Genomic DNA, 23,247 nt, shown 5'->3' on the forward strand with positions numbered 1-23,247 from the left:
AAGTTCCCACTCTCCCGGGTGGAGGTCGTGCCTGCTGAGGAAGTCTGCTTCCCAGTCGTCCACTCCCGGAATGAACACTGCTGACAGTGCTATCACATGATTTTCCGCCTAGCGAAAAATCCTTGCAGTTTTGCCACTGCCCTCCTGCTTCTTGTGCCGCCCTTTCTGTTTACATGGGCGACTGCCGTGATGTTATCCCACTGGATCAATACCGGCTGACCTTGAAGCAGAGGTCTTGCTAAGCTTAGAGCATTATAAATTTGCTCTTAGCTCCAGTATATTTATGTGGAGAGAATTCTCCAGACTTGATCACACTCCCTGGAAATTTTTTCCCTGTGTGACTGCTCCCCAGCCTCTCAGGCTGGCCTCCGTGGTCACCAGCATCCAATCCTGAATGCCGAATCTGCGGCCCTCTAGAAGATGAGCACTCTGTAATCACCACAGGAGAGACACCCCTGTCCTTGGATATAGGGTTATCCGCTGATGCATCTGAAGATGCGATCCGGACCATTTGTCCAGCAGATCCCACTGAAAAGTTCTTGCGTGAAATCTGCCGAATGGAATCGCTTCGTAATAAGCCACCATTTTTACCAGGACTCTTGTGCAATGATGCACTGACACTTTTCCTGGTTTTAGGAGGATCCCGATTAGCTCGGATAACTCCCTGGCTTTCTCCTCTGGGAGAAACACCTTTTTCTGGACTGTGTCCAGAATCATCCCTAGGACCAGCAGACGTGTCGTCAGAACAACTGCGGTTTTGGAATATTTAGAATCCACCCGTGCTGTCGTAGAACTACTTGAGATAGTGCTACTCCGACCTCCAACTGTTCTCTGGACCTTGTTCTTATCAGGAGGTCGTCCATTTTCTTTGAAGACGAATCCTCATTTCGGTCATTACCTTGGTAAGGACCCGGGGTGCCTTGGACAATCCAACGGCATCGTCTGAAACTGATAGTGACAGTTCTGTACCACGAACCTGAGGTACCCTTGGTGAGAAAGGCAAATTTTGGGACATGGAGGTAAGCATCCCTGATGTCCCGGGACACCATATAGTCCCCTTCTTCCCGGTTCGCTATCACTGCTCTGAGTGACTGCATCTGGATTTGAACCTTTGTAAGTGTTCAAATATTTCAGATTTAGAATAGGTCTCACCTAGCCTTCTGGCTTCAGTACCACCATATAGTGTGGAATAATACCCTTTTCCTTGTTGTAGGAGGGGTAATTTTATTATCACCTGCTGGGAATACAGCTTGTGAATTGTTTTCAATACTGCCTCCCTGTCGGAGGGAGACATTGGTACAGCAGACTACAGGAACCTGCGAGGGGGAAACGTCTCGACATTCCAATCTGTACCCCTTGGATACTACTTGTAGGATCCAGGGGTCCTGTACGGTCCCAGCGTCATGCTGAGAACTTGGTAGAAGCGGTGGAGGGCTTCTGTTCCTGGGAATGGGCTGCCTGCTGCAGTCTTCTTCCCTTTCCTCTATCCCTGGGCAGATATGACTCTTATAGGGACGAAAGGACTGAGGCTGAAAAGACGGTGTCTTTTTCTGCAGAGATGTGACTTAGGGTAAAAAACGGTGGATTTTCCAGCAGTTGCCGTGGCCACCAGGTCCCATGGACCGACCCCAAATAATTCCTCCCCTTTATACGGCAATACATCTTTGTGCCGTTTGGAATCTGCATCACCTGACCACTGTCGTGTCCATAAACATCTTCTTGCAGATATGGACATCGCATTTACTCTTGATGCCAGAGTGCAAATATCCCTCTGCGCATCTCGCATATATAGAAATGCATCCTTTAAATGCTCTTATAGTCAATAAAATACTGTCCCTGTCAAGGGTATCAATATTTTTAGTCAGGGAATCCGACCAAGCCACCTCAGCTCTGCACATCCAGGCTGAGGCGATCGCTGGTCGCAGTATAACACCAGCATGTGTGTGTATACTTTTTAGGATATTTTCCAGCCTCCTATCAGCTGGTTCCTTAAGTACGGCCCTATCTGTAGATGGTACCGCCACTTGTTCTGATAAGCATGTGAGCGCCTTATCCACCCTAAGGGGTGTTTCCCAACGCGCCCTAACTTCTGGCGGGAAAGGGTATACCGCCAATAATTTTCTATCGGGGGAAACCCACGCATCTCACACACTTCATTTAATTTATCTGATTCAGGAAAAACTACAGGTAGTTTTTTCACATCCCACATAATACCCTTTTTTGTGGTACTTGTAGTATCAGAAATATGTAACACCTCCTTCATTGCCCTTAACGTGTGGCCCTAAAGGAAAATACGTTTGTTTCTTCACCGTCGACACTGAAATCAGTGTCCGTGTCTGGGTCTGTGTCGACCGACTGAGGTAAATGGGCTTTTTACAGCCCCTGACGGTGTTTGAGACGCCTGGACAGGTACTAATTTGTTCGCCGGCCGTCTCATGTCGTCAACCGGCTTGCAGCGTGTTGACATTATCACGTAATTCCATAATTAAGCCATCCATTCCGGTGTCGACTCCCTAGAGAGTGACATCACCATTACAGGCAATTTGCTCCGCCTCCTCACCAACATTTTCCTCATACATGTCGACACACACGTACCGACATACAGCACACACATAGGGAATGCTCTGATAGAGGACAGGACCCACTAGCCCTTTGGGGAAACAGAGGGAGAGTTTGCCAGCACACACCAAAACGCTATAATTATACAGGGACAACCTTTATATAAGTGTTCCTCCCTTATAGCATTTTAATATATATTCATATCGCCAAATCAGTGCCCCCCCTCTCTGTTTTAACCCTGTTTCTGTAGTGCAGTGCAGGGGAGAGCATGGGAGCCTTCCCACCAGCATTTCTGTGAGGGAAAATGGCGCTGTGTGCTGAGGAGAATAGGCCCCGCCCCCTTTTCGGCGGGCTTCTTCTCCGGAGTCTGTGATATCTGGCAGGGGTTAAATACATCCATATAGCCTCAAGGGCTATATGTGATGTATTTTTCGCCATACAGGTATTATACATTGCTGCCCAGGGCGCCCCCCCCCCCCCCGCGCCCTGCACCCTCCGTGACCGCTGTGTGAAGTGTGCTGACAACAATGGCGCACAGCTGCAGTGCTGTGCGCTACCTGATGAAGACTGAAAGTCTTCTGCCGCCTGGTTCCGGACCTCTTCAATCTTCAGCATCTGCAAGGGGGGTCGGCGGCACGGCTCCGGGACGAACCCCAGGGCGAGACCTGTGTTCCGACTCCCTCTGGAGCTAATGGTGTCCAGTAGCCTAAGAAGCCAATCCATCCTGCACGCAGGTGAGTTCACTTCTCTCCCCTAAGTCCCTCGATGCAGTGAGCCTGTTGCCAGCAGGACTCACTGAAAATAAAGAACCTAAAAACTTTTTCTAAGCAACTCTTTAAGAGAGCCACCTAGATTGCACCCTGCTCGGACGGGCACAAAAACCTAACTGAGGCTTGGAGGAGGGTCATAGGGGGAGGAGCCAGTACACACCATGTGATCCTAAAAGCTTACTTTTTGTGCCCTGTCTCCTGCGGATCCGCTAATCCCCATGGTCCTGACGGAGTCCCCAGCATCCACTAGGACGTTAGAGAAAAAGGTAAGACTACTTCACACATTTTAACATTGTTATATATTTGTTTCATGTATACAATAAGCCTTGAATTCCAAAATATGGGGTAGATGCTACACTAGACTATTAAGTTCTCCTAATTCGTTTAACTGTGTGATAGAGAATTAAAATTAAATACAGTTTGAGTATCCCATATCCAAATATTCCGAAATACTGCATTTTTTGAGTGAGAGTGAGATAGTGAAACCTTTGTTTTCTGATGGCTTAATGTACACAAACTTTGTTTAATACACAAAGTTATTAAAAATATTGTATTAAATAACCTTCAGGCTGTAATGTATAAGTTATATATGAAACAAATGATTTGTGTGAATGTACACACACTTTGTTTAATGCACAGTTATTAAAAATATTGGCTAAAATTACCTTCAGGCTGTGTGTGTGTATAAGGTGTATATGAAACATAAATGCATTCTGTGCTTAGACTTAGGTCCCATCGCCATGATTTCTCATTATGGTATGCAATTATTCCAAACTACGGAAAAATCCCATATCCAAAAGACTTCTGGTCCCAGGCATTTTGGATAAGGGATACTCAACCTGTAATAGCTCCGACCTCTGTTATTCCACCTTCACTTGTCTCTATTAGAATACATTGTATGTCTTTGACTTAAATGTTTGGTCGGTCTCTTTAATAATGCTGAAATGTTAAAAATATATTACTTGGTATAAGTATATACCTATTACTCGGACATTTAGGGCCGTTTATGCAACAAAATGTGATATTCTCTCAAATTTATATATAAAAGGAGCTCCTTGTTGTTTATAAGATGCTCTTCAAATACCATATGTTAATAAATTATAGTAGTGCAGCTTCTCAAAAACTCAGATGTATTACTTTCAAGGTTTTGCAGACAAGTGTATTAGGTTTAGACCTCTCCTTGCAAAGCTCTCGTGACAAATACATGCATTAGTAACAGTTGAACAAAATCTGAAACCTTTAAACCTTTCCTTTGTAACCTTCAAACAAAGGTAGAAGCTAGATCCAAGTGGCCTAAAGGACCTCCATTTGACCTGCGACTCGCCTCCTCCTCATGAGGGGGTGGATCCAGCTCTCTTGGGGATGTTAGGATTAGGCTGCTGGGAGAGGTTAGGCTGCAGGACAACGATCCAGGGGGAAGGGAAAAGGTCCTTTTGCCAACTTGGATCTAGACTCAACCTTGAAACAAAGAGTTGGATGTCAAATTTCCCATTTACACTGTAGCAGTAATTAACTACAGTGTTAGTGTATGTTCACAACCTCATATGATTTAAGAATTGGTATTAATCTCTCGGGGAATCAAACTGTGTTCAGCCCAGAAATACATTCAGACACTCTCCCCTCCTGTGTGTTAAACAGAAATATTTATAAAAGACGTGACCTGGTTCAAGCCAAGGTGCTGCACAAATTATTTCCACATGAAAATAAATTCAGTGGCGAAGCATATGTAAATTAGTACTCAGTATTTTGCAATATCAGAGCACTCTGGCTGGTAACACCAACTAAACATAATCTAGGTCTTGCTAGTTAGGTATGATGGCATTTACAGTTCTCCAGACGCCAACAGCAAAAACTTCAACTGCTAAACAAATTAATACAACCAACGTTTCATATTAATTCAAAACATTGAATACTCTGACATTGCAGATCTAACATTCTAACATCCACTTTAGAGTAATGTAGCAAATGAAACCTACATTCATGGGTTTAAGTTGTCCAACGATATTGATATCAGGAATATCATTGTACCAGGCAGCTGCCAAATTACGCTGTATTGTGATGTCCAAATTTAATGGCTGGAGAATTTCTACTTCTGAAAGCAACGAGCCATTTTCATAAACTGTTCTGGTGAAGAAAATAAAAAAATAAAAACAATTCAAACATTTTGAATAAAATTGGTGGAATACGGTTCTTTTTTCAGAGCAAATGTAAAACCTTGGTAAATTGCAATTTTAGGAATGTAATGGTGTGTACACACGGTGAGATTTTGTCTTTCGATCTTGACTATATAGTCAAAATCGCAAGGTGTTATGCCACCTGCGATCCCGATTCGTTCCCGATGCGCGGTCCCGCCAGGGCGGTATCTCAAGAAAAGATAGACTGCAGGCAAGTCAATCCTTGCTAGATATGTGTACTATCTAGTAGTTAATCTCACATGTCAATTACATCTCACATAAGCCAAAATCGTAAGCACACATAGGCCCTCATTCCGAGTTGTTCGCTCGCTAGCTGCTTTTAGCAGCAGTGCACACGCTAAGCCGCCGCCCTCTGGGAGTGTATCTTAGCTTAGCAGAATTGCGAACGAAAGATTGGCAGAATTGCGAATAGACATTTCTTACCAGTTTCTGAGTAGCTCCAGACTTACTCCTACATTGCGATCAGTTCAGTCAGTTTCGTTCCTGGTTTGACGTCACAAACACACCCAGCGTTCGCCCAGACACTCCCCCGTTTCTTCAGACACTCCCGCGTTTTTCCCAGAAACGCCAGCGTTTTTTCGCACACTCCCATAAAACGGCCAGTTTCCATCCAGAAACACCAACTTCCTGTCAATCACACTACGATCACCAGAACGATGAAAAATTCTCGTTATGTCGTGAGTAAAATACCTAACGTTTGTGTAAAATAACTAAGCGCATGCGCTCTGCGAACCTTGCGCATGCACAGTAAGCGACTAATCGCAGTATAGCGAAAATCGGCAATGAGCGAACAACTCGGAATGACCCCCATGGTCCATATCGCAAGAAAAGTTAGTCAAATCGGTGGTGCTGGGCTCCAGGGAGTCCAGGGGAAATCGCAAAGTGAAAATCGGGCATAGCAAGGATTTCACCGTGTGTACACACCATAAGCCTAGCATGTTTGTCACCAATTTCATCAATTTAATCTACAAAAAGAAACAACCATTTGTGGCATGATCAGAGATAGTCTCCAAACTGTGCAGTAGTTGACCAATTGCAATATATGAAGGACTGTATCAGTATTATTAGTTGCACCACTGAGGCTAGGTTTTTCCCTTTTCTCACATCCTGCAGATGTTCCAGGACATGTTTTAATTTAATATCCGAGGCTACAACACCTTAACTTAATGAATAAACTGTGCTGCTCAATGCACCAATGTAAAATGTTTAAACAAATGTTCAGCTGTTTAATAATCTAACATATTTTAATTTACATTGGTGGACCGGTGGGGATTGGGCCACATCTGGCTGCATAATACCACCATTCCAGTACCACTTAAAACTTTACATAGCCATAATTTTGAAACAGCATGAGATATTTAAATAGATTTTTTTATTTTTCTTAGACTACATATATACTCTCCATATACCAAATTTGAACAAAATCTGAGCTGGTGAGGTAAAATTTTAACAAAAAGTGTGTTGATTGGATACAGAATGACCCAGTCCCTGACTCAAACTAAGTGTTCAGGAGGAACCTGCCACAATCACAAGCAAATATGTTTTGCAGCAGATACACACCCTACCCAGAAGTAAGTGGTGTTTGTGTATGAGCATGACTGTGACATAGACTACTCTCCTACAACTGGGTGTTCTACAGCCATGAATAGTTTGCACTTACAGTCAGTAAGGCAAATAGCATCAGTAGGTGTGGCTGAAGGTTACTGAAGGTAAGAAGATCCCCAGAACAAATCTGTAAAACCACCTAACAGATAAAGTGGCACACTAAGACAATTACAGCTTTGATTTAATAATATACGTGGGCAAAGCTTCAAATATATATAATAAGATTTTACTTACCGGTAAATCTATTTCTCTTAGTCCGTAGTGGATGCTGGGGACTCCGTAAGGACCATGGGGAATAGACGGGCTCCGCAGGAGACATGGGCACTTTAAGAAAGAATTTAGATTCTGGTGTGCTCTGGCTCCTCCCTCTATGTCCCTCCTCCAGACCTCAGTTATAGAAACTGTGCCCGGAAGAGCTGACAGTACAAGGAAAGGATTTTGGAAATCCAGGGCAAGACTCATACCAGCCACACCAACCACACCGTATAACTTGTGATAAACTTACCCAGTCAACAGTATGAACAACAACAGAGCATCAGTTCAACCCTGATGCAACAATAACATAGCCCTTATTGCAGCAATAACAATATACAAGTATTGCAGAAGAAGTCCGCACTTGGTACGGGCGCCCAGCATCCACTACGGACTACGAGAAATAGATTTACCGGTAAGTAAAATCTTATTTTCTCTAACGTCCTAGTGGATGCTGGGGACTCCGTAAGGACCATGGGGATTATACCAAAGCTCCCAAACCTGCGGGAGAGTGCGGATGACTCTGCAGCACCGAATAAGCAAACACAAGGTCCTCCTCAGCCAGGGTATCAAACTTGTAGAACTTTGCAAAAGCGTTTGAACCCGACCAAGTAGCCGCTCGGCACAGCTGTAATGCCGAGACCCCTCGGGCAGCCGCCCAAGAAGAGCCCACCTTCCTAGTGGAATGGGCCTTAACTGATTTTGGCAGCGGCAATCCAGCCGCAGAATGAGCCTACTGAATCGTGTTACAGATCCAGCGAGCAATAGTTTGCTTTGAAGCAGGAGCACCAAGCTTGTTGGAAGCATACAGGATAAACAAAGATTCTGTTTTCCTGACCCTAGCCGTTCTGGCTACATAAACCTTCAAAACCCTGACCACATCAATTAACTCGGAATACTCCAAGTCAGTAGTAGCCACAGGCACCACAATAGGTTGGTTTATATGAAAGGATGAAACAACCTTTGGCAGAAATTGTGGACGGGCCCGCAATTCTGCTCTATCCGCATGGAAAACCAGATAGGGGCTTTTGTATGACAAAGCCGCTAATTCTGACACACTCCTAGCCGAAGCCAAGGCTAGTAGCATGACCACCTTCCACGTGAGATATTTATATTCCACCGTTTTGAGTGGTTCCAACCAGTGGGATTTCAGGAAACTCCCACCACGTTAAGATCCCAAGGTGCCACCGGCGGCACAAAAGGGGCTGAATACGCAGCACTCCCTTCACAAACATCTGAACTTCAGGTAGAGAAGCCAGCTCTTTTTGAAAGAAAATGGATAGTTCCGAAATCTGGACCTTAATGGAACCCAATTTTAGGCCCAAAGTCACTCCTGACTATAGGAAGTGAAGGAAACGGCCCAGCTGGAATTCCTCCGTAGGGGCATTCCTGGCCTCACTCCAAGCAACATATTTTCGCCCTATACGGTGATAATGTTGAGCTGTCACGTCCTTCCTCGCCTTTATCAGCGTAGGAATGACCTCATCTGGAATGCCTGTTTCCGCTAGGATCCGGCGTTCAACCGCCATGCCGTCAAACGCAGCCGCAGTAAGTCTTGGAACAGACAGGGCCCTTGTTGCAACAAGTCCTGTCTTAGAGGAAGAGGCCACGGGTCCTCTGTGAGCATTTCTTGCAGATCTGGATACCAAGTTCTTCTTGGCCAATCCGGAACAATGAGTATTGTTCTCACTCCTCTTTTACTTATGGGTATGAGAGGAAGAGGAGAAAATACATAGACCGACTGGAACACCCACGGTGCCACCAGTGCGTCCACAGCTATCGCCTGAAGGTCTCATGACCTGGCGCAATACAACTGTAGCTTTTTGTTGAGGCGGGATGCCATCATGTCCACCTGTGGCAGTTCCCACCGACTTGCAATCTGCATGAAGACTTCTTGATGAAGTTCCCACTCCCCCGGGTGGAGGTCGTGTCTGCTGAGGAAGTCTGCTTCCCAGTTGTCCACTCCCGGGATGAACACTGCTGACAGTGCGCTTACGTGAGTTTCCGCCCAGCGAAGAATTCTGGTGGCTTCTGACTGAATCAGAACCGGTTGGTCGCGAAGCAGGGTCTCCGCTTGACGTAGGGCGTTGTATACGGCCCTTAGTTCCAGGATGTTGATGTGAAGGCAAGTCTCCTGACTTGACCACAGACCTTGGAAATTTCTTCCCTGTGTGACTGCTCCCCACCCTGGGAGGCTTGCATCCGTGGTCACCAGGACCCAGTCCTGAATGCTGAATCTGCGGCCCTCGAGAAGGTGCAGCCACCACAGGAGAGACACCCTGGCCCTGGGGGAAAGGGTGATTAACCGATGCATCTGAAGATGTGATCCGGACCACTTGTCCAGTAAGTCCCATTGAAAAGTCCTCGCATGGAACCTGCCGAAGGGAATGGCCTCGTATGATGCCACCATCCTTCCCAAGACTCGAGTGCATTGATGCACTGACACCTGTTTGGTTTTAATAGATTCCTGACCAGTGTCATGAGCTCCTGAGCACTCTCTATCGGGAGATAAACCCTTTTCTGGTCTGTGTCTAGAATCATGCCTAGGAAAGGCAGATGAGTCGGAGGAACCAACTGCGACTTTGGAATATTTAGAATCCAGTCGTGTTGCCGTTACACTTCCAGAGAAAGTGATACGCTGTTCAGCAACTGCTCTCTTGATCTCGCTTTTATGAGGAGATCGTCCAAGTACGGGATAATTGTGACACCTTGCTTCCGCAGGAGCACCATCATTTCCGCCATTACCTTGGTGAAGATTCTCGGGGCCGTGGAGAGACCAAACGGCAACGTCTGAAATTGGTAATGACAATCCTGTACCACAAATCTGAGGTACGCCTGATGAGGTGGATAAATGGGGACATGAAGGTATGCCTCCTTTATGTCCAGAGACACCATAAAATCTCCCCCTTTTCAGGCTTGCGATGACCGCTCTTAGCGATTCCATCTTGAACTTGAACACTTTCAGTTATATGTTCAGAGATTTTAAATTCAATATGGGTCTGACCGAACCGTCCGGTTTCGGAACTACAACATGGTCGAATAATAACCCCCTCCTTGTTGAAGGAGGGGAACCTTGACCATCACCTGTTGAAGATACAATTTGTGAATTGCAGTTAACACTATTTCCCTCTCGTGGGGGGAAGCCGGTAGGGCCGTCGGTGAGGGGGCATCTCCTCAAAGTCCAGCTTGTATCCCTGAGACACAATATCTATTGCCCAGGGATCCAACAGGGAGTGAACCCACTTGTGGATGAAATTAAGAAAACGTGCCCCCACCGGGCCTAGCTCCGCCTGTGAAGCCCCAGCGACATGCAGTGGATTTTGTAGAGGCAGGGGAGGACTTCTGTTCCTGGGAACTAGCTGTGTTGTGCAGCTTCTTTTCTCTGCCCCTGCCTCTGGCAAGAAAGGACGCACCTCGGACTTTCTTGTTTCTTTGTGATCGAAAGGCTGCATTTGATAATGTCGTGCTTTCCTAGGCTGTGCAGGAATATAAGGCAAAATATCAGAATTACCCGCTATAGCTGTGGAGACCAGGTCCTAGATCCCTTCTCCACACAATCCTCAGCCTTCCATATGCCTCTTACGTCGGCATCACCTGTCCATTGCATATTCTACAGGACACGTCAAGCAGAAATCGACATAGTGTTGACTCTAAAACCCAGTAGACTAATGTCTCTTTGGGCATGTTTTATATATATATATATTTTAAGACAGCATCTTTAATATATATATATATCTATATATATATATATATATATATACATATATATATATATATATATATATATATATACATACATACTAGGGTCTCAATCTCTGCTGATAAGGTACCTGTCCACGCTGCTACAGCGCTATGAACCCATGCCGACACAATCGCCGGTCTGAGTAGTGTACCAGAATGTGTACGCTATCTGCAGGATCCCTGAGGATAGCTGTTAAGTCAGGGCTACCTTTTGGGCAAACGTGACACCCTAGGGGAAGATTCCCATCGTATCCTGGCCCTAGTAGGGAAAGGATACTCCCTGAGAGTTCTTTGTGGGAAACTGCAGTCTCTTGTCTGGAGATTCCCGCTCTTTTTCATCATGAGAGGAGGGAAATTTACCTCAGCTTTCTTCCCCTTAAACATGTGTACCCTTGTGTCAGGAACAGATGAGTCATCAGTGATATGCAAATCATCTTTTAGTACAATAATCATATATTGAATACTTTCCTGCCATTTTGGCTGTAACTTTGCATTATCGTAGTCGACACTGGAGTCAGACTCCGTGTCGATATCAGTGTCTATTATTCTGGATAGTGAGCATTGAGAGACTCTGAAGGTCTCTGCGACATAGGGACAGACATGGGTAAATTCCCTGTCTGTTCACTAATCTTTTGTGCAATAAATTCACCTTAGCACTTAATTACACATATCCAAACAGGTGTCGGCGTTGTCGACGGAGACACCCCTCACACACACATTTGCTCCATCTCCTTCTTAGGGGAGCCTTTTACCTCAGACATGTCGACACACACGTACCGACACACCACACACTCAGGGAATGCTCATCTGAAGACAATTCCCCCACAAGGCCCTTTGGAGAGACAGAGAGAGAGAGAGAGTATGCCAGCACACACCCCAGCGCTATTAACCCAGGAATAACACAGTAACTTAATGTTAACCCAGTAGCTGCTGTTTATATTGATTTTTGCACCTAATTATGTGCCCCCCCCCTTCCTCTCTTTTTACCCTCTTCTACCGTGTATCTGCAGGGGAGAGGCTGGGGAGCTTCCTCTCAGCGGTGCTGTGGAGAAAAAACATGGCGCTGGTGAGTGCTGAGGAAGAAGCCCCGCCCCCTCGACGGCGGGCTTCTGTCCCGCTTCAATGTACAATTTTTGGCGGGGGCTCATACATATATACAGTGCCCAACTGTATATATGCTAAACTTTTGCCAAAGAGGTCCTAATTGCTGCCCAGGGCGCCCCCCCCCTGCGCCCTTATAGTGACCGGAGTATGTGAGGTGTGTGTGGGAGCAATGGCGCACAGCTGCATTGCTGTGTGCTACCTAAGTGAAGACCGGAGTCTTCTGCCGCCGATTTCTAAGTCTTCTTGCTTCTTATGCTCACCCGGCTTCTGTCTTCCGGCTCTGCGAGGGGGACGGCGGCGCGACTCTGGGATCGGACGACGAGGGTGAGATCCTGTGTACGATCCCTCTGGAGCTAATGGTGTCCAGTAGCCTAAGAAGCAGGACCTATCTTCAGAGAGTAGGGCTGCTTCTCTCCCCTCAGTCCCACGATGCAGGGAGTCTGTTGCCAGCAGAGCTCCCTGAAAATAAAAAAACCTAACAAAATACTTTCTTACAGCAAGCTCAGGAGAGCTCACTGAACAGCACCCAGCTCGTCCGGGCACAGATTCAAACTGAGGTCTGGAGGAGGAACATAGAGGGAGGAGCCAGAGCACACCAGAATCTAAATTCTTTCTTAAAGTGCCCATGTCTCCTGCGGAGCCCGTCTATTCCCCATGGTCCTTACGGAGTCCCCAGCATCCACTAGGACGTTAGAGAAATATATATATATATATATATATATATATATATAAAATGGAAGAACAATGGCGGCACTCTGGAGACTTTGTTCAAAGAAGTGAAAAAATCAGTGCAGTTTAATCAACGTTTCGGGGGTACTGGCCCCCGTCTTCAGGATACACTCACAAAGTGACACAGTGCAAAACAACAGACATTTGCACTGTGTCACTTTGTGAGTGTATCCTGAAGACGGGGCCAGTACCCCCGAAACGTTGATTAAACTGCACTGATTTTTTCATTTCTTTGAACAAAGTCTCCAGAGTGCCGCCATTGTTCTTCCATTATATGCATGCTGACCGCTGTGTCTGCAGGGAGGGCACCGGAGCAGGAGCCTTGCTCAGCCCATACAGAGGGGAGTGCCAGACGTACTTGTTCTTTATATATATATATATATATATATATATCTATATATATCTATCTATCTATCTATCTATCACAATAATGACAAACAAGGGTAATGTTTGTTTAAGTCTGATAATTTAACATTTTCTTGTATAATCAAACAATACTTGACCTTTCTAATTTATTACCTGTATAATTTGAGGTCACTCAGCTTTACAGTAATACAGTCAATCACAGGGGGAAGATTGCCAGAGGGTTTTGAGGTCACAATGGAAAACTGGTTCTTTATGTTGATGAGACCTAAATCTGCGACCAATACATTTGTAGAAGTTGAAGATTGTGGTACAATCACAACAGGGGCTTTAATGTTTATATCCAAGGCAAGTCGGAAACTGCGCTGGGCAAGCTCTTTAACACCACTTGCTGCTTTTTCCGCTGCAAGTAATGTGGCTTCAGTCAATGCTTCCTTGGCGGCTTGGAAGTTATTTACAAAAGCCTAGAAATAATGAAAATAAATTAGTATAACAACAATCTTCATAGTATAAATATTAGGATGGTCTACAAATAAAATATAAATAATTCTTCGAATACACATGTATAATACTGATAAGTAAATGAAAGTTGATTTACCAAAATTGCTGAAACAAATTTATTAACAAAGATGACTTGTATGCACCCAACAGTCAGTGAGATTGAGCTGTCCACTACATTCATATCACTGTAGGCAGCTCCTTCAGTAGAATCGACAAAGGAAAACATTTTAAAACTAAAAACTTCTTTTCCAGTAATGTAAAGAGCCTGAAAAAGAAACCAACAGTATTAATACAAGAAAGTACCAAAAAGTACAGCTACTGTTTAATAATTAATAGCCTAATGGCGCATACACACTCGGCGAGGTGCTCTATGAGTGACGTTGCCTAGTGTTTCCCCTCCCGGGCCGGCTGGACGTACACAATGAGTTCATATTGCTCAGTGATGTAACACAGCGGCCGGGCTGAGCAGGCAGTTACTTGCCGTCAGTCCAGATTGAGCATGCATGCACGGCCGACATCGAGGGTCTTTCCTAACCCGCGGGGCCGTTCGTCGCTGGCGGGCATACACACTTGCAGGGAAAATGAGCAACATCGCTCAGGAAGGGGGAAAAAGAGCGACGTCGTTCATTTTCTCGGCAAATGTGTATGCATCTTAAGATTTCCTTGCTTAGACACAGCACATCAGTATGCATTGCTAACTTTCAGAGTAATACATGTCTACCTTACCTTTCATGATTGCATGTAGTGTATGTGCAGAGGTATAAACTACATCACATATACAAGTGTGATTTTACTGTATGGGAAACTGACACACGTTTCAGTATAATAATTGAGTCTATGTGCACACATATTCACCATGTAAGGAAAGTATGCTACCACAGTTACAATGCAGCAGATTCCTCTCATCAGTTCTCACTGGTCTATACGCAAGCAGCAAGTGGTCACAGTTTTAGCCTTTAAAAATAGACAGTAACCAATATCAAAACTACAGCTGGTTACAGAACGCAGTTCACAATTCTTATGCAGAACTTTCATTCATTCTATGTCGAGTTGCAGGGACACCAATGTAGACATGAGTTGTTCAATTGTTGTTGATTTTAACTTAATATATTTAAATCAGCTGATACTTTAATTAGATTATACACACCTATCATTTACATTGGTATTTACCGACCTCAACTTTGTGTAAATATGCATGTGAATCATTTAAATGACACAAACGATATAAACATACCTTTTTATACTGGGCTCCGCTGTCAGAATCTAGGATGATAATATTTTTTAATTTGGCCAGTACTTCTGTTGACGTCTTCCTCATTATTACTTCAGAATCAAGTCCTACATTACAAAGAACTTGTTTCAGTAGAAGTAAAAAAATAATACTCAACTATTTTTTCATTAATGCAAATCTGAAAGAAGTGAATCATCATATGTAGTGCAGTCTTATTTACAAAGATCCATTAAGAATTACTAAGGTTTGAGTGGAGGATCGCTTTTTCATGTACACTAAACCATGAGGGTATAGGACCTGCAATAGAACACTGGCACTCTAAACAACTAGAACATTGGCACTCTAAGTAAAATAAAATGATTTGTGATCCTCCCATTTCTATATCCCCTACCTGAAGGGATGCCCACAGAACAAAGGCACTTTCTCACTGATCTGCATCAGTAATATGTCATTTTGGGGTACATTTACTAAGCAGTGATAAGAGCGGAGAAGTGAGCCAGTGGAGAAGTTGCCCATGGCAACCAATCAGCACTGAAGCAACATCTATAATTTGCATACTATAAAATGATACAGAGCTGCTGTGCTGATTGGTTGATGGGGAAATTTCTCCACTGGCTCACTTCTCCGCTCTTATCACTGCTTAGTAAATGTTCCCCTTTATCTTGTTACTTTTCAATGTATTGCTGTGGTTATGACTTGGGACCAAACATCAATATGGAGCAGGATGCAGAGACGACATTACTGTGTACTGGTACCTCCTTCAGCCGCATCACACAATGTGGGACAGTAATCTAGGAGAACTACAGGCATAGGTAGTACATGGAGTCTACTGTGACCTTGGGTAGGAACTACAGACCAGACCGCATGCCAGGGAATGCGGGTCTGGTGGGAGGGAAGGTTTAATATGTCACAGTCAACCTCCAGCGGCCTAGGTTTGTACCACAGGAGGGCTGATCCCCGTGTTTGCTTCCGTTGTAAGTCAGGTGAAGGCAGCCCAGGTAGAGGTGTCCCATAATAGGCAATGAAGGGTGTAGTCTCTGAAGCCTGCTAAAAGCAAATACTGTACACTTCCAGCAGCTTCTAATCTGCTCTCCTGAATCCCTAGCAGCAGGGATTTATAGAACTGGGGTTGTCTAAATAGATTAGTATGAATCTTCACACTGTAAATGTTGGGTTATGTGTCTAACAATGGACAAATCACTTTTTTATCATGTACCCTGTAGCTATCTTCTGTCTCATCTTCACGTCTGATAAAACGAGTATTTCCAAATCTAGAAGGGGTTAGCCTTATAACTGATTGCAGATCTAAATTTAGCAGTACTCTCACTAACATCCTCCCAGTCCCATGAAATCGGCACTTATTATTTCATACTCCTTAAGTCTGAAAAAAATTCATCAGTATTTTTGTATACCTGTGTGAAATGCAACAGTAAACTGCCAGTGGATAGACAATCACATACACATTATGTGTAGCACGCAAGGGTCACAGGTTACTCATGCCAGCAGTTTGCCTCATCAATGTGTGTTAAATTCCTGGCTCTATTTCTCAGCTCACTACACAACTCCATGCAGCAAAGGAGAGTATCCAGCCCTCCATTACGGTCACTGAAGCTTCAGCAACTGACACCCTGCAAATTAGTGCTTTTAATCAGAGGCCACCAAGTCCTTCAGCAGCACCACTAAACAAGCTGGTTTGGCTACAAACTTGAGCTAAGCCAAAGCAGGGCCTGTTTAAGTTTCCATCACTTCAGAGCCATCACAATACTGATGCCAGCATCCAGACTGGCAAAATCCCGACAGTGGCGGGCAACTAAAATAACCCTAACCCTACTCCTAAACTTCCCTTTCTGCAGCCTAACCCTAACCCTTCCTCCCCCGCAGCCTAACTTTAACCATTCCCCCACAGAGTAAACCTAAACCCCCCCCTCAACCCCGGCATACTTACGTTTAGGATTACGGCTGTCGGGATTTTGGCTTTCTGACAGATGTCGAATTCTGGCGTTGGCCTTCTGACTGCCGGCATCTGATTTGTCAGGATGCCAACTACATCCCCTACCCTGTCCCTGACTTGAAATTAACTTACTATTACTTAACCACTTGCCTGGCATGGTCGCATCAGAGTGTTAGGAGCGGCAGGGAAGAGAAACTTCCCTCCACTGCTGCTGTCAGAGGGAGCGGAAGGTTCCTCTGCCTCCCTGCACTCTCCCCCACTGATTCCCGTGCTGCCGATCACTGCTGATCGGTCAGCACGGCAGGATCCCCCCCCCTCCAGCACCTGCAGACAATGGCAGCCGCTGGGGAGTGTAAATGAACCCTCCCAAGCCACCCCCAGACGCCCCCTGTATACCTGCAGGCTGTCCCAGCTTTCAAAATGAAAGCCACGATGGTCGCGATGTTCTCGATCGATGTTTCGATGTTTGGGGGGGGGGTTTATTTTTATATAAATATATATATATATTTTTATATATATATATATATCATTTTTTAATAATAAATAATATATATATATATATATATATTTTTTTTTAAATATATATAATTTTATTTATTTATTTATTTTTTCATTATTTTTTTTTTAACTAAAATTGTTTGGGATAGGGTCATGTTCTTCACCTAATTCACTCACAAAAAAACCCTGACAATTTCGGAGCGGTTTTCGGCTAAATAAATCGTCAGTTAAGTAAGACAAATCTGTTACTTCACCTTCAATACTGATCTCTGAAATTTTGCACTTCTGTTCACGGATAAAAACACGAAGGCAAGACAATTCTGCACACACATGAAGATTTATAACATCGTCGTGTTTTGATTTCTTCAGTGCTGGAATAAGCAAAAAGAAGATATAAGGCAATATATCCTAACTGCAGTAGTTTGTTAAAAAAATTATATTATAAAATCTTTTATTATTAAAATAATATGTAAAATAATATGTATAACATATCACACCTCTTCTATTTTTAAACAGGGGTGAAAAGTCAGAGTAACACTTTACACATTTTGTCTCCTTGCTTCATAGATGGAAATTTCACATTGAGGGTTAAGTCACTCTTTAGGTTCCAAATGCTTTCTTAAAGCAGCAAACATACAAAGCCTAAGCATATACTAATATAATTATCTTCTATTTATATGGTGCCATCAAGTATCGTACAAAGAAACAAACCCCATCAATCGGACTGCAGCAGCAACACGATGGGGCATCGAGTCCCCAAGTTCTCTGACGTACTGTGTAGATAGTGTACATCATGCCTCATGGATAGTGAACAACTGCCTAATATTCGCCCGCTCCCGTTTAGTACCCAATAGAAGGGTACGATGCAGCTACTTGTAGTTCCAGCATTATAATTTGCTGTTACTGTATCTGCAGCAATGTCACCCACATTGCAGTCGTATGCTAGGTGTCTTCCCTGATGTTGTTTAGCCGCGAAACAGCCTTTAAATTGTTCCATGTGAATATTCAAATTTAGGGGTATATTCAATTACAGTACAAAAAATGCCATCTTGTCAGAAAGACGGCAGTTTTCTACTTTTTTTAGGTTGGAAGAGGTTCCGACCTATTCAATTATACCCTATTTTTTTCCGACAAGTCGGGCATTTCGACTTGTCGAAAGCACGTGGATCGATGGAATAGCCACCAATCTGCGTGCTTCTGTCGGAAACTGGCCCAAATTAGACAGCTTTTGGACCTGTTTCCGGCAATCTCAATCCAACGTTACAAAAAGTTGGATTGAGGAGATGAGACGGGTGAGCGGCGGGCTATAGGGGCAGCAGGGCACAGGTACCTCTGTAGCAGGGCCTCCCCCCGGTCAGGCTCCTCACTCCTGCACTGCTCCCCGGCCGGAACTGGGGGTCCCCCTTGCCAGGCTGCTTTCTCCCGCAGCGCTCCGCTGCCAGCACTGGGCATCCCCCCGGCCAGGCTCCTCTCTCCCGCAGTGCTCTCCGGCCGGCACTGACAGCAGCAGCAGGACGGGATACCAGGAATGGCCAAATCCGACAGTCAGATTTGGCCGTTCATTGAATAGGCCCTGTCGGATCCATTCCGACAAATGCATATTGGAATGGATCCGACTTTAATTGAATATACCCCTTAGTGTTCATTTCGGAGATTGAGTGATTCATCTCCCTGACACCTATCTATGGAAGAATACAAAGGGGGAGTAACAAGATAGAGCACTTAGGGCAGACATCTATCAGGCCGATGCAATGGCAAGTACAAAGATAGTCTTCCATGTAAACCAATGCATATCCCCAGCCTCAAATGGAGACGACTGAAGCACCAAAAGAACCAAGCAGAGGTTCCATGGAGTATGTGGAGGATGCCCTGAAAAAATGTCCATACTTTTAGTAAGAGTGCAATCTGGAAGAGGACAGAGAAGGTGGAGACTTGTACAGTACTTTCAAGGAAGACAGCTGGAGGTCCAAATCCAGACCCGGCTGCAGAAAATAAAGAACCTGCGGGAGGCGGAATAACCTGGGGCTGAAACCCCTGGACAAACATCATATAAAGTAGGTCTGCCAGATGTGGTGATCATTGGGAGACGTTTGAACTCGATCCAATTGGTAATTTTCCAGTACTGGGGACGCCTGCTTGGAATACTGTTACAAGCTTGTTTGTCTACTAATCACTGTAGACAAAACTATATGGTGAGAGTCCATTCTAAACACCCTATTTTTATGGATGTATTGTTTACAGTATATATTTTTTAGATTAAATCTTTTATTGCACAATTTGGAGCAAATTTTCTCTTTCATATGCTGTCGATTGAGGAATGCATTAAGAATAAAGATCGTGGGGCAGAGAGAGAGAAGTATTCAGTGGATATGATTTGCCTTATAAGATGCTAGGCAGTCTGCCATATTGAGTAGACATATAACTCTGGTATGGGGTTCGAACATATGTCATTTTGGTGGTCATTCCGAGTTGTTCGCTCATTGCCGATTTTCCATATGCTGCGATTTGCTGCTAAATGCGCATGCGCATGGTACGCAGCGCGCATGCACTTAGTTATTTAACGAAAAACTTAGCAGTTTTGCTGTTGTTCGTGCGGCGCTTCTCAGTCGCACTGCTGATCGGTGAGTGATTGACAGGAAGTGGGTGTTTCTGGGTGGTAACTGAGCGTTTTCCGGGAGTGTGCTAAAAAACGCAGGAGTGTCTGGAGAAACGGGGGAGTGGCTGGCCGAACGCAGGGCGTGTTTGTGACGTCAAAGCAGGAACTAAACGGACCGAGGTGATCGCAATCTAGGAGTAGGTCTGGAGCTACTCAGAAACTGCAAGGAATTATTTAGTAGCAATTCTGCTAACCTTTCGTGCTATGCTAAGATACACTCCCAGAGGGCGGCGGTCTAGCGTGTGCAATGCTGCTAAAAGCAGCTAGCGAGCGAACAACTCGGAATGACCACCTTTATCCTAGACTGGTTCATTACTCTACCCACTCTTGTGCCCCCTAGTGGAGGATGAGGAAAGTCATATAGGGGGATAGACTAAACAATCATGTAAGACGACTTCATGAATGACACTAAAACTGTCTAACTCAATGAACCATTGCCCTTGGTTGGGCAAACAGAGGGGGGGGGGGGGGGGGAAAGACACACGCAGTCTGAAGCCCTTTGTGGAGTGCACTCCGCGAGGCCCAGGGAGATGCTAACAGCATCTCAGGGCTGCGATCGCCTCTACCCGATTGACAGACAGAGGCGGTCGTGGGCATGTCAATGGTGTTGGAACGCTGTTGCGAGGCGCGGATGGTACAATCAGATCTGAATTACCCCCAGAATCTTTTCATCGGCACTGAGCACACTGGGAAAATGGATAGTGCAGGAAGAGAACAAGAAGAGGAGGGCCCTGCATGTGAGAGCTTACAGACTAAGGAAAGATTTATAGACTAAGGAAAAATATGATGATCTGCGCCCTTCAAACAAATCCTATTTTTCATTAGTTACAGTGTGATCTCTTTCATGTCATATTACCTTTGCAGAATTTTGCTGCTGAAAACGTACTGATGTAATAAAATATTCCTTCCCAGCACATCCTTATGCTTCATGTAAATTTCCACAGTATTGTTTTATATAAACTCAGCTTTATCAGCTGTAGACATCTTACTTCTTTTCTTTCTTTGCTCCTCCTTCTTCTCTTCCTCTGTATCTTCGACAAGCGGTTCAGGATCCTTGTCTTCAGACTGTGGCAGGAGATTAGTAAGGAAACTCATTGTACTCAGAAGAGCCTCTGTGTGGAGATGGACATCTAGAGATGAGAAGTTCACCTATTTAAACAGATGGCACAAAAAAAAAAAAAACATTTTTATATACAGATCTTACATATAGATCTAAAGGCTGGTATACACGGGAGAGATGTGTGCTGAGCAAACCGCTCAGCACACATCTCTCCCGCCGCTCAGCACAGCGCGATGTGTGCTGAGCGATGCGGGGGAGGACGGGGGGGCTCTCATTTCACCCAGCGGGTGAAATGAGCAATGTGCTAGATTGGCCTGCGTGCAGGCTCAATCTAGCACATGCGATAGCGATGCGTGGCTATCGCTGTGGGGGGTACACACGAGTGATCTGTGCTTAAAATCTAAGCAATCTAGTCAGATTGCTTAGATTTTAAGCATGGATCTCTCAGTGAGTACCCCCCTTAAGAACTGTGGTTAGTATTGATAACCTAATGACTGTGTTACTCAAATTTTAGTCTGCAACCTTATCACAACATTTTTTACATATAGCTGTTTATCATTTAGTAGTTACACATACCTTTATCAGTTGTTCAACATTTTTATAAGTAGTCTTGAATTCGGGCCCATTTACATCTGCCTAATAGGCAAGACACCAAATGTCAGCAAAATAGCACAAAGTGTGACATAATGCAAAATCATTTGTATTATCTTTGTCATTTTAATGCCCAACCTTTATGTAGTCCATGGTTAGAAGATCATCTGTGGTATTATCCAGTGTGGTGAGAAGGTGCACTGACTTCTCTTCATCATCTTCAGAGAGAATAAAAACTTGAAATCTTAATGTGCTAATATTTTGATAAACAAGCTATTAACATCACATAAGCAATGAGACTTTACCTGTGTACTGTGGGCATTTTAAAGAGATCTCTCTTAAATATGCATGTGCTGACATGTCAAATGTCCGTACATTAAGTTCTGTGCCCAGACCCAAAATCTCCATCTGTAGAACAATTTTCTGAGCATTTTCAGACAGGCTACATAACTGCAGTATCACCTGTTAGGTAGGAAAGCACTGACTTTGTAAGTAGTAAGAACACCAACATAATTCAAACAATGTCTACTAAAATGTAACATGCACATCTAACTACTATACTATAATGTGAGGTAAATTACTGTAAAAGTGGCAAATTGCACTGAACACTTAGCTGGAAAATAGGATTTTAATTTCCTACCGGTAAATCCTTTTCTCGCAGTCCATAAGGGATATTGGGGAATCTAGTACGATGGGGTATAGACGAGGTCCAAAAGTGCCGGTGCACTTTAAAATTTCTTCACTGGGTGTGCTGGTTCCTCCCTTCTATGCCCCCTCCCACAGGCAGTTATAGGTAAAAACGTGCCCGAAGGAGAAAGGACATATGTGAGAGAAGGAAACTTGACAACAAAGAGTTGTGAGATTTATAAACCAGCACACCACTAACATACAACGTTCAGCAATGGCTGGAAACAATAACAGCAACAGCTGGACAGGTAACCACATAAAAGAGAACCTGCAGAAAAGTCAACGCACTGAGGCGGGCACCAATATCCCTTATGGACTATAAGAAAAGGATTTACCAGTAGGCAATTAAAATCCTATTTTCTCTAGCATCCATAAGGGATATTGGGGAATCTAGTACGATGGGGACGTCCCAAAGCTTCCAGAACGGGTGGGAATGTGCGGAGACTGTTGCAGCACCACCTGCCCAAACTGGGTATCCTCTTTGGCCAGGGTATCAAACTTGAACCTCACAAAGGTGTTCTTCCCCGACCAGGTAGCAGCTCGGCATAGTTGCAAGGCCGAGACTCCACGGGCAGCCGCCCAGGAAGGGCCCACTGATCTTGTAGAGTGGGCCTTCAGAGACTTAGGAACAGGTAAGGCTGCCGACACATAGGCCTGTTGGACAGTAAGCCTAATCCAACGAGCAATGGACTGCTTTGGAGCAAAACAACCTTTTTTCTGCGCATCATAGAGCACGAACAAGGAATCCGTCTTT

General features: G+C 44.5%; 1 protein-coding gene across 1 annotated transcript in view; it reads right to left on the bottom strand.

Moving 5' to 3' along the window:
- Window positions 1–23,247, bottom strand: part of VPS13A (vacuolar protein sorting 13 homolog A) — a 747,194-nt gene that overhangs the window by 306,222 nt on the left and 417,725 nt on the right. Inside the window, exons 26-34 of the mRNA XM_063913834.1 lie at window positions 22,112–22,268; window positions 21,945–22,024; window positions 21,792–21,851; window positions 21,145–21,304; window positions 17,754–17,870; window positions 15,054–15,157; window positions 13,917–14,084; window positions 13,475–13,782; window positions 5,306–5,453 (exon numbers count right to left, since the gene is read on the bottom strand). Of these exons, the coding sequence (XP_063769904.1) occupies window positions 5,306–5,453; window positions 13,475–13,782; window positions 13,917–14,084; window positions 15,054–15,157; window positions 17,754–17,870; window positions 21,145–21,304; window positions 21,792–21,851; window positions 21,945–22,024; window positions 22,112–22,268 (1,302 nt within the window). The remainder of the gene's footprint in view (window positions 1–5,305; window positions 5,454–13,474; window positions 13,783–13,916; window positions 14,085–15,053; window positions 15,158–17,753; window positions 17,871–21,144; window positions 21,305–21,791; window positions 21,852–21,944; window positions 22,025–22,111; window positions 22,269–23,247) is intronic.

The sequence above is a fragment of the Pseudophryne corroboree genome, chromosome 1 (assembly GCF_028390025.1).
Source record: "Pseudophryne corroboree isolate aPseCor3 chromosome 1, aPseCor3.hap2, whole genome shotgun sequence".
NCBI lineage: Eukaryota > Metazoa > Chordata > Amphibia > Anura > Myobatrachidae > Pseudophryne > Pseudophryne corroboree.